At 41.6% G+C, this 12,334-nt stretch overlaps 1 protein-coding gene across 2 annotated transcripts in view; it reads right to left on the bottom strand.

Annotated features, from left to right (window-relative positions):
• Positions 1-6,639: 6,639 nt before the first annotated feature.
• EHHADH (enoyl-CoA hydratase and 3-hydroxyacyl CoA dehydrogenase) overlaps positions 6,640-12,334 on the bottom strand; it is a 45,225-nt gene continuing 39,530 nt past the window's right edge. For both annotated transcript variants that reach the window (XM_037070979.1, XM_037070980.1), the window contains one exon: positions 6,640-9,679. In XM_037070979.1, coding sequence (XP_036926874.1) covers positions 8,418-9,679 — 1,262 coding nt within the window. In that variant the 3' untranslated portion in view covers positions 6,640-8,417. The remainder of the gene's footprint in view (positions 9,680-12,334) is intronic.

The following is a 12,334-nucleotide window of genomic DNA, read 5'->3' as shown; positions in this document are numbered from 1 at the left end:
GGTGGCTCTTGGAAGCTTGGAGAAGCTGATGGTACACTTAGTAAAGTAAAAATGTTGAAACTTCCACGGCTGATGGTGGAAGAAGGAATCAAAAGCCTCAGAAAAGTGGCTAGATGTGAGAATAGTGTGGGTGATTGATCAGGGCCTGCACAGAGAAATAGGAGAAGGTAGGGGACAGAAAGAACTAGGGAATTGAGGGACGGACCTATGCGAGCAGGCACAGAGTGTGAAGAGGTGGGCATCATGTGTCACGTGTCAATGCCATCCAGAAAACCTCTGCCCCAGAAGATGAATTAAGAAACCAAGCACATAGAGTGACCAGACTAGCTGACATCAACCAGGCATTATCATCGCCTACCTTAGTACTGGCACGAGTAGCCTGGCAACAGAGTAGGCTTGGATGAAGGGGTGAGAGCTATGCATGAGCCCAGCAGAAGGAACTCCTTCCCACTCTCCAAGGCTGATCTAGTTGCAGAGTGTACAGCTTGCCGAGATGCTGTGCTATCTTTCAAAGAGACCAGCCAGTCACTGGGTGGTAAGCCACTTAATCAGAACTCTTTGGTCTGCAGGTCAGTGATTCATCTTGACTGGAATTGATACACATTCCACACGTGAGTTTTCCTTTCCTGACTGCAGGGCTTCATGTTCTAAGGAGCAGAGCCAGTGATACAAGAGTCTACATAATACTACCTCAGAACAAAGGACACACTTTAATATGAAGCTAGTGCCAAGGTGGGCATATGACCACGGGTTCCCCACTCTGGGCACATACTACACCCAGGAGCTACTGGCTTTCCTAACAGAGAAATGGAATATCTCTTTGAAGGTGCCACTGAAGTGCCAGCTTGGAGATGATATCCTGTGAGGATGGGGTACCATCCTTCAGGGTGCAGTTTACACTGTAAATGAATAACCATTATATGCATGATGTTATACTCCTAACAATTAAAACACAGGGTTGCAGGCACCGAAGACAGGAAGTAGAAGTAGTCCCAGTTATCATCATTGCCAGTGGCCTACTTGGGAAACTTGGCTTCCTGTGCCAGCCATTAACACTCTGCAATTTAGAAGTCCTGGCTCCCAGAGAGGACATGCTTCCACAAGGGACATAGTAAGAGCCTTGTTAAAGTTATGTGTGTCACTCAGTCATTGCTGGCTTTTTGTGCCAAGGAAAGGCATTCCCACCCTGGGAACTCTTTCTATTTTATTGTGTTTTATAACAGACGTATATGTCAATATCGTTGTAAAAACATACACTTTGTGAACATCCTACAGATTGGAGGTGTATACCAAAAATTCATGTGAGGTACCGCCCAGATCCTCATAATTGACCATGATCACAGGAGGACTACAGGTAGAACATCATCAAGGCCGCACAGAAAACGTTTCTTAACAAGCTTGACCTTGGAACCCCGTATTTGTCCCCAGGGTCCTGACTCCGTTATCCACCCTCCGCCACCTTCTTCCTGGTGTCCTGTTCTTCCCCATCCAGCACATACTCTTCACCTCTGCACGAGTCAGGACAGAAACAAGGGCCAGGGCAGGAGACTGACACGTTGTCAAGTGCTCCTCGAGTTATGTCTCACTTAGTCAGCAGTGGCTTCGGCATCTCAGAAGGAAACAAGGATTAGAAGGCTCCTGAGGCAATCAGCCAATCAAAAAGCTGCAGAGTACCTGGGTGACTTCTACATCTGAAAGATCATTTCAGAGCAATGGCCTGATGAGATTTGCCTTTGGGGGCAGTTTGCTCACTTCCCCTCCACTGGTCACTAGTGATCAAAGGATCTGCAGGGTGGGCCAGATCTGGCTCTGCTTGGACTTGGAGGCCCTCATGCTGATTACACTCCCATGAGGCAAAACCTTAGGTTTCCCAGAGCCTTAGTGGACGCTGCTCTCACTACATGAGGTCATGCTGGGATAGGAAAATGTCTGATCGGTCCCATCACCATTCTGCAAAGTCTACTAGATGTTGTTTGCACATGGTCTCGCTCCCGTGCTGATGAAGCAAAGTTAGTGACTGATACTATTTCCACCATCATCTCCCAGCCAGGCCTGACAATGAAGTGGGAAACGCTGCATCTGGGCGGAAAAAAAGAATCCCATATTTATCAAACAGAATGAGCAGCTTTTCCTAGCACGCGCAGAATATTTATAAAAATTGATGACATGTGAGAAAAAAGAAGTCTATTAAACATGTAGAGAGTTGATAGCATATGGATCACTGGTTTCCAGACATTTTTGATCATGTCTCTCCGTTGTTGCAGTTGGGTTCCTGGGGAAGCAGACTCTGAGATGGACATGGGTGTGGAGAGAGTTTAGGGGGTGCTCTTGGGATCAACGCCTGCGACACAGAAGGGAAGGAAACGGGAACAAGTGCAGGGAGGAGGTGAGCTGCGATGCAGCGCTCCAGCACGGTGTCCCAGGGAGCCCAGGGCTGTCAGCCCTTTGGAGTCGGGGCAAGAGGAGCAAACATGTGACCTTGAGCGAGGCAGTCCCCGAAGAAGGCCATTTTCTGGCAGCACTCCCAGTAGCTGGGAGAATAAATCTTCCATTCCTAAAAGAGGATCTAGGTAGTACCTCACATGAATTTTTAGTATACACCTCCAATCCGCAAGATGTTCACAAAGTGTATGTTTTTACAACGATATTGACATATAAAAGATGAGATAGTGAAATTATATATTAAAATATTTTGCTAATAGGTGATGATTTCATACTATTAACTTCATCACAAATGGTAGGTTATAAATCAATATTTCTAATAATCTTGATCATTTCTTTTTTTTTTTTGCCAACTTCTTGCCAGGTCTAACTAAAAGCTGATTCCAGAACCACCAGTTCTGCCATTTTCTTGTTGTTCACCTTTGCTTGCATTATTTTGTGAAGGTTAATTAAGTTAAATAATTTAGTCTAAATATCTGCTTGCCCCAGCATGCATAATTTGCAGTATTTCTCAATGTGCTGAAAGCAAAGGAACGAGGGGGGCGGCCTCCATCAACCTCTCTGCGCTTTGGAACTCACCCTCTTCCCCGAGGACGTCCCCTCTCTGGCACAGCTGTTTGAGGCGCCACCTGGTGAGGACGGCAGTGTCATATGTACATGAAATGCTAATTTCTTACTTGTTAGACAGTAATAGGTAGTGATAATCATTCTAAATATTTTCTGTCTGCATCTCTATGGTCATGTTTCACACTGCCGTGGGTGGGTACCCCATTTTGCAGATACCTGATCTAGTAAGCAGCAGGTTGGTGTACCCTGAGTTCAGCGCCCACCTCCGTTTTGGTCAGTGCTGAGAGATGCTGCTTCTCAAATTACTCTTCCTTTGTGCCATTGCTGACCACCTATTCTTCCAATAATATGTACTGTCTTTTCCAGAGTTTTTATGTCTAAGTAAGAGTCAATTTGAGATCGTAGGCCTGTGAGACTATTTCCTACTAAATGTTGACTTGCAATCCTATTCTCAGGTTCTTATGGTGTCTCCATGAACTACCAACAACAACTGAATGTGAAACGTGACAATGTGTAAGCAATTCAACACGGAGTTGAAAACCACATCACACTGGCAAAAGTTTTTTTTTAAAAAAACGAGCAGGAAATCCTGTTTAATGAGATTAGCTTATCAAATTACCTTACACACTGAAAAAAACAAAATCAAAACCCCACTAATTTTTTGCTCCACCTGTATTAGTTGGATTAGGGCCAGCTGTGAGTGATTAAATACCTGCAGTAACACTGGCTCACCCACCATAGGAACTGATTGCTTTCTGTCTCGTATAAATGACTGCTGAAAAGCAGATTGGCAGCTCTGCCTCATGAGGTCCTCAGGGACCAAGCTTTCTACAGCCTCCCATTCTGCAATCCTTACCTAGGGTATGACCTTTGTCCTCGGGGCCCAGTGGAGCAGTTCAAACTCCCGCCATTACATCTGTGTTCCAGGCAGCAAGATGGAGGATACATAAAAAAGAAAAGCCAAGAGCGCACGTCATCTGACTCTCAAGGTGGGTTCCTGAAAGCTGCCATTCGACACTTCCACCTACATCCTATCGTCTGGGTCTTAGTCACACATTCACAACTGCACACAAGAGAAGCTGACAAATATACTGTATATTTTGAGCAACCAATTGCTCATCTAAAAACTTGGAAGTTTATCACTTCCAAGTGAGAAACAGTGAGGTTACAGACAGCAGTCTCTTCCGAAATGTACAAACCAACAATTCTCTAGGCCCCAGGTGGCTTCAGGAATCCAGCACACTCATGACTCGGTTAGAGAAGGTTTTCCCTGCCTCATCCTAAGGATCTCACCATGCGTCTAGAATTAGCAGCTGCTCCTGTTCGCACTGCTTCCTCCCAGAGAAGGTGGAAGACCCTGATTATGAAATATGTACACGACAAGACAGACCACATCAGCTCTGCTTGTAGGCTTGTATCTTCTCATCAGGTGCTTTCAGGTACTCCTTTTGCCAGGCTATTTTGAGTTTGGCGAAAGAGGAGAAGTAAATATTACAACTGATGTGCCCCCAAAATTCTTTGAACAAGAATTAAAAGCACTGTGCATTTTTCTCATGTTCTTCTTTCTCAAAGTGCTAGAAAAAAATGCTGAGAAGAGCAGGCAAGATATAATCTTCCTAAAAAGTTGGTCCCACTGGGGATATCAATGTAACTGGAGTCTTTCCCTCTATTCTTGTCAACTAACTTTTGTTTAGAGAGATACAGCAATAAGCAGACGGAAGAGTTTGGGGCTTTTGATCTCTATATGAAGTGCCTTGGGAACAACAGTGAATGCCACACAACTCCAGGGCATGCTATTCACATTATTTTACGTGAGTGGCAGCCCCTTGGACCACGGTATGAAATGGTGTCCCTCAGAGCTGGGTGGTATTGCTGTCCAGCCAGGAAACAGTTGGATTAAACTGCCCATTAGTCTCAAAGTATGTGTAAGCTGGCAAAATAAGTAGATGGCACCAATAGTCCTGAGAATAGTCAAACACTATTCTGTTCTTGCAAAAAGCTGCGTTTAAACATAATTCAGAGAACTTGATTTATATTACACTCGTCAATGGCTACCAAAGGATTCAAATAGTCTTGTGAGACTACAATATTTCTGACGGGTAGAGGTCTATTTTAAGGACAAATGTAAGACCCTGGAAATTCCAGGTCCCTACAGTACTACAGAGTATGATTTGCATACACCATTCTGTAACATCATTAATCAGGAAGTTTAGGATCTCCCCTCACTTTATCATTTTCACACACACCTGTTCCTGCTGGAAATGGATAAGTAGGCAGCAACCGCAGCTGCACAGTGCCCTCACTGATTTAAATAACATCATTAGTCTCATCTTTAAAGCTGGAGTGTTATGGCAAAGCTTCAAGTGTGCTTCTAATACATCGTTCTCATCAGAGTCAATTACCATTAGAACACATTTTTAAAATGTCATCCACAGCTATTTTTATTTTTAAAAGATAGATAGTTTTAAAGTTATTAACAACAACAAAATAAGTCTTTTAAGCAAGTGCATTTTCGAGGATCAGATAACATATCCTGGAAAGATTTCATCATATTGTTTCATGTAGGGCCCAACAAATTAGAATTAGGTTTGCCTCCTTTGATATAAAGTAAAAATAAATAAACTCATATTTATTCTTCTCATTTTATTTATATATAAAGTGTTGGGTCACAAATACATATGAAAATATGGTATCTCTTTTAAGAAACGCATTCAGATACTTATACACAAACATTAGCATAAAATGTCAGGGATTATTGACTCATAAAACCTATTCATAAACACTCTAGTTTCAAAGCCCCAATTGAGAAGACAGTGTAGGGTGAAAATGAGTTTCAAGAACTCAAAATCCACTAATGGTCTAAAGAAGAAAAAGTTAATATGTGTGTATTTAATGTTAAAAAGAAGTCACTTTGGAGACAAAGTTACTACTTTAGGGAATCTTTTCTATGGATGTCTTTAATTCCAAGGATAATTTAAACTCCAGCAATATACATCTTAAAAATTATTCTAGCCCTGGCTGGTGTAGCTCAGTGGATTGAGTGCGGGCCTGCGAACCAAACGATCGCAGTTCGGTTCCCAGTCAGGGCACATGCCTGGGTTGCAAGCCGGTTCCCTGCAGGCCAACTCCCAGCAGGGGACCCACGAAAGGCAACCATACATTGATGTTTCTCTCCTTCTCCTTCCCCTCTAAAGATAAATAAATAAATAAAATCTTTAAAAAAATTATTCTAAATTGAACTGCAATTGTAGACACACTCTAGGGGTGTTTTGTTTTTTGTTGTTTTATTCCCCCTAAGATTTTATTTATTTTTTAGAGAGTAGGGAAGGGAGGGAGAAACAGAGGGAGAGAAACATCAGTCAGTTGCCTCTTGCACACCCTCAGCTGGCCTGCAACCCAGGCATGTACCCTGACCCGGAATTGAACGCTGACTTTCCAGTTTGCAGGCTGGTGCTCAATCCACTGAGCCACCCAGCCAGGGCTGGTTTTCTGTTGTTTTTACAATAAAAGAAAATACTATATTCATTCAAGACTTCTCTATCAAACCTTCTGATAGTTTTGATTGGGATCACAGATAAAAATATTGTGAAAACAGCATCACACTGAAGGACAACAACTTGAACCCATTTATTTACTTATTTATTCAAAACTTTATTGAATTGTGATTACATACCATATAGTTAACCCATTTAAGGTATACAACTCAATGTTCTTTTTAGTAGATTCACAGAGTTTTGTAATCATCACAATAATTTCACAACATTTTCACTAACCCAAAAAGAAATCCTGTACCATTGGCAGCTGCTCCCCATTCCTGACCCCCAATCGTTCCAGCCTTTGGCAACCTCTAATCTGCTTTCTGTTTCTGTAGATTTGTCTATTCTGAACATTTCATATAAATGTTCACATAATATTTGGCCTTTTGTGACCGGGTTCTTTCACTTAGCACCGTATCTTCAAGGTCCATTATGTTATAGCCTATATCAGTACTTCATCTCTTTTCATGGCCAAATATCCTATTGCAGGGCCATTCCACACTTTGTTCCCGCATCCACCAGTGATGGACATTTCCTTTCTTCCCAATTTGGGGCTATTGTGAATAATTCTGCTGTAAACATTTCTGTAGAAATGTTTTTTGTATTGACCAACCCCTCAACATTTAACCACACAAAACATTAAAAGAGAAGTCTTATAAAAAAATTGTACAAAAAATTTGAAATCATTTTAGATTTTTCAAGACTCAACAATTTTCATACCCAACATCACAAAGGCTTATCATGACAGGAAAACTGGCATCATTACGAATCCAAATCTAACACGGAATCAGGGAAGATTACATGTTCTCTAAGATCCCTTCTTACACTGAGTTGACAACTTTCTACTACCTATTATTTCTCCATGAATGGAATAGTAAAGAAAGACCAGGACATCCCCTGATCTGGAGGGAATTATCAACAAACATCACTAAACCCCTTGCAAGAAGAAAGCACAATTGTGCCTGTATATGACAGGGCCTTGGAGAGGGGCCATATATTGAGTGTGACTTGCCAAACTACTCGGAGTTCCCCATTCTGGTCCAAAGTACTTTCCAACCGTGTCTTGTCTACAACTTTAACTTTGTTTTGCCTTTCATACTTTAGCATCTGCATACTGCCTCTCCTTGGGCAGCTTTTCATGCTCATTCACAGAGACCTCACTGTGCACTCTACCCTGCCAACCATTTCCATTCTGTCCGGAGACTATGGACTGAACCTGATCACAGGCATCCACACTGGATCAGTCTGAACTCCAGGTCTGCCAAGTGCTGTGCGAGAAGCTCAGGGGAGATGCAATGAATGTTTGTTGAATGAAGGACCCATGAGATTTCCCATCAGTGTTAGTGTGTGAGGCTAAAGGGGGTCGAAATTATTTTAGTTTAGTTGCTTTTATCAGTTATTAACTGATTACATATTTCTCTAATGATAAAAGCATTTAGGAACCTCAATGTGTTCCTGATGCTCTCTTCTTAGCTATTAAGATATTAACTTGAGTTTATTCATTGAGATTGAAGTCATTTATCTGATGAGGACAGATTCAGAGGCATAGGAAGCACATTACTGAATATTTGGCCCGTCATAATAAACAGACAGAAGACCCAAAGAGGAGTTTTAGCTAACTATTTCTTTAGCTTTGTATTTCAGAGCAATTTTTTATTGCTTATTGGGATGACATGGGTTCACAAAACCATATAGGTTTCAAGTCTACAACTCAATAAAAACATCATCTGCATGCAGCATGGTGCACCCATCACCCCAAGCAAAGCCTTTTCCACCCAGAGCAACCTATTGTAGACCTCTGGATTTAATTTCAGTGAAACCCAGTGAGCATTACCTACTGCCAGAGTGTGAGGCGTAACCTGAAAGGCGGAATCACAGTTTACTGCTGGGGGGTCCTGCCAAGCTCTGCCATTCTTTCAGAGGAGGATTTCCTTGGGAAGCCAATTTTTTCAGATAGTCACAAGGTTCTAGTTGGGGAATATCAGGATTCTGCCTGTAATATTTCTGCAACTTCTCTAGCACTGTGGGCAAACCAACTGTGGAAGCATAGTACATGGGTCCACCCCTGTGCCTCGGCCATCCATAGCCATGCAAATACACAACATCGATGTGATCTGGGCTGGCAGCCATCCCATCTCCCAAGATGCAGAATGCTTCGTTGATGAGTGAATATAAGCAGCGCTCCAGGATCTCATCCCTGCTAATGCTGCGTGGTTCAATGTCATAGATTTCCCTGTACTGTGACAGAAATTTGGAAATCCAGGGATCAGGTTTGTGAATCCTACCGAGTGGCTTGTCATATTGGTACCAACCCTTACCTGTCTTCTGGCCAAATCGTCCTGCTTCACAGAGCATATCAGGAATTGGGCAGTATCTCCTGTTGCCTCGCTTTCGGGCAGGAGTCCCTGGAGGCAACATGGGGCCAGTAAGACCTTGCCCCTTTCGAGATCTCCAAGCCACATCTAACCCAGCAAGATCAGATACTCTAAAAGGTCCCATTTTGAAACCAAAGTCTTCCAGCACCTCATCTATCTCCTCTAGTGTGCTGCCATCTTCTAACAAGAAATACGTCTGACTGTAATAAGAGTTCAACATTCGATTGCCAACAAACCCAAAACAGTTGCCTACAACTACACCAAATTTTTCAATCTTTTTGGATAAGTTCATAACAGTGGCAATAGTTGTGGAGGAGGAGTATCGGCTGGGAATAACCTCTAACAACTTCATGACATGAGCTGGTGAGAAGAAATGTGTGCCAATGACCAAGTGAGGACGATCAGTGGAAGAAGCAATCTCATCAATGTCCAAGGCTGATGTATTGGTGCACAAAAAAGCTTCTGGCTTGCACACAGCTGACAGCTCAGCAAAGACCTGCTTCTTTAGGTTCATGTCTTCAAATACTGCTTCAATGACTAAATCTACATCACTGAGCTCCTTCATAGATGTGGTTAACCTGGGTATGGGTCCTGACCAAGGGTGGCCACTTTTCTGCATTTTGGACCCTTCCTTTTCCAAGAGGAAGGTTATAACTGTCTTTGCAGTTTCTAGCTGCTTCTTGTCTAAATCCACAGCAATCACAGGAATCTTGGCTTTTGCAAGAGAAATGACAATGCCTCGACCCATTGTTCCCAAGCCTGTAGATAAGAATAAAAGAGGAAAAAAATGATTCAATGGTATTGAGAACTGGAAAATTACTCAGTGGATGCAAAGCTTCTGTGGCAATGTGGCATTTGAAGAGATCAATTCAAGGAACATAAATGGACTGAATACTAGTTAAGTCTAGCCACTGTGTTGTGTGCTTTAGAGTATATCACACACACATACACACACACTATTAAAACTAATAAACAAGTTCAGCAAAGTCACAGGATTTAAGATCAATATACAAAAATTAACTGTATTTCAACACACCAGCAATGAGCAATCTGAACATGAAATTAAGAAAGCAATTCTGCTTACATAGTATCAAAAATAAAATACTTCAGAATAAATTCAATGAACAATTGCAAAACCTGTATACCAAATCCAGAAAACATTACTGAAAGAAATTAAAGGCCTAAATAAATGGAAAGAACCTCATGTTTACTATTCAGAAGGCTCAGTATTGTTGAGATGGCAATACCACCCAAACTGATCTGCAAATTCAGTCAATCCCTATCAAAAATCCAACTGGGTTTTTTTTGCAGAAATTAATAAGCTCATCCTAACATTTGTATAGAAATAAAAAGAGTCCAGAATAACCAAAACAACATTGAAAAATAAGAATGAAGTTGGAGAACTTACTCTTCCCAATTTCAAAACTTATGACAAAGCTACAGTATTCAAGGTAGGGTGGTCCTAGAATAAGGACAGACATGTGTATCAATGGAATAGAGTTGAGAGTCCTGAAATAAATTTATATGCTTGTGGCTGGTTGATTTTTGGATTTCATCCCTGGCCAAGGATTTCAACAAATGACACTGGGACAACTGGATATCCACGTGCAAAAGAATGATCTGATAAGGGATTTGTGTCAGAATATATAAAGAACTCTTAAACTCAACAATAAAAATACAATTCAACTTAAAATTAGGCAAATGGTGCTGTGGCTGGTGTGGCTTAGTGGATTGAGCACCCGCCTGTGAACCAAAGGGTCCAGCGGTTCGATTCCCAGTCAAGGCACATGCCTGGGTTGAGTGGGCCAGGTCCCCAGTAGGGGGCACGTGAGAGGCAACCACACATTGATGCTTCTCGCCCTCTCCCCCCCTCTAAAAAAAAAATACATAAAATCTTTTAAAAAATAAATAAAATTAAACAAATGGTCTAATAAAGATTTCTCCAAAGAAGATATACTATGCCCAATGAGCATTTAAAGAGACACCTAACATCAATAGTCCTGAAGGAAATTCAGTTCAAAACCACAATGAGCTGCCCCTTGGTATCCACTAAGTCATCTATAATTAAAATGACAGTAGCAAGTTCTGGCAAGGATGTGGAGAAAATGGAACCCTGATACCCGGCTGGCAGACTGTAAAATGGTGCTGCTGCTGTGGACAAACAGTTGAAAGTTCCTCGAATGTTAAGTGTGGACTTGTCACATGAGCCAGCAATTTCACTCCTAGGTGGGAAGGTATGGGGGTAGGTAGACAGGTGTGTGGATATACATCCCTAAGAGAATTTAAGACTTATGTCCACACAAAACTTGTACATAAATGTTCTGAGCATCATTATTCGAAATAGCCAAAAAGCAGAAACAACCCAATGTCCACCAACTGATGAATGAATAAACAATATGTGGTATATTCACACAGTGGAATATTATTCGGCCATAAAAAGAAACGAAGTACTGATATATGCTACTTCATTATGGATGAACCTTATGTGGATGAACCTTAAAAATATTATGCTGTGAAAGAAGCTGTATACAAAAGGCCACATGTTAAATGATTCCATTTATATGAAATGCCCAGGTTAGGCAAATCCATAGAGACAGAAAGCGGGTTAGTGGTTGCCAGGGGCTGGGGAAAGGACAATGAGTGATGACTGGTAATGGGTACAGGGTTTCTTTTCAGGATGATGAAAATGTTTTAAAACTGACTCTGGCAATGGCTGCACAACTTTGTGAATATCTGAATGCCATGGGAGTATACTCTTTTTTGGTGACACTGTTATTATGTATTTAATTTTTTTTAATTGTGGTAAAATCCATATAAAATTTACATCAACTTACAGGTTAGTGCATTAAGTACGTTCACATTGTGGTGCAACTAGCATGACCGTCCATCTCCCAAACGCTTTCATCTCGGAAAACTCAAACTCTGTACCCAGTAAACAATGCTTCCCCTTTCATCCTTCCCCTGCCCCACTGCCCCTGGCAACCACTATTAAACTTTCTAACTTTATGAGTACGTTAGGCATCTCACATACAAGTGGAATCATATAGAATTTGTTCTTTTGTGACGAGCTTATTTCACTTAACATAATATCTTCAAGGTTCATCTGTGTTGTATTACGTATAAGAGTTTCCTACCTTTTTAAGGCTGAATAATGCCCCATTGTATGTATACACTGCATTTTGTTTATACATTCATCCACTGATGGACACTTGGGTTGTGTCTACTTTAGACTATGGTGAATGATGCTGCTGTGAACGCAAGTGCACAAACACCTGTTCGTGTCCCTGCTTTGCGTTCTTTTGGGTACGTACTCAGAGGTGGGACTGCTGGGTCAGATGGCAGTTCTCTCTCTAATGTTTTGAGGAACTGCCATCCTTTTTCCATAGTAGCTATATCATTTTCCATTGAACTCTT

The sequence above is a fragment of the Sturnira hondurensis genome, unplaced genomic scaffold (genome assembly GCF_014824575.4).
Source record: "Sturnira hondurensis isolate 20B ecotype Veracruz unplaced genomic scaffold, ASM1482457v3 Scaffold0019216, whole genome shotgun sequence".
NCBI classification, from domain to species: domain Eukaryota; kingdom Metazoa; phylum Chordata; class Mammalia; order Chiroptera; family Phyllostomidae; genus Sturnira; species Sturnira hondurensis.
This window is presented reverse-complemented; position numbering and strand designations above follow the sequence as displayed.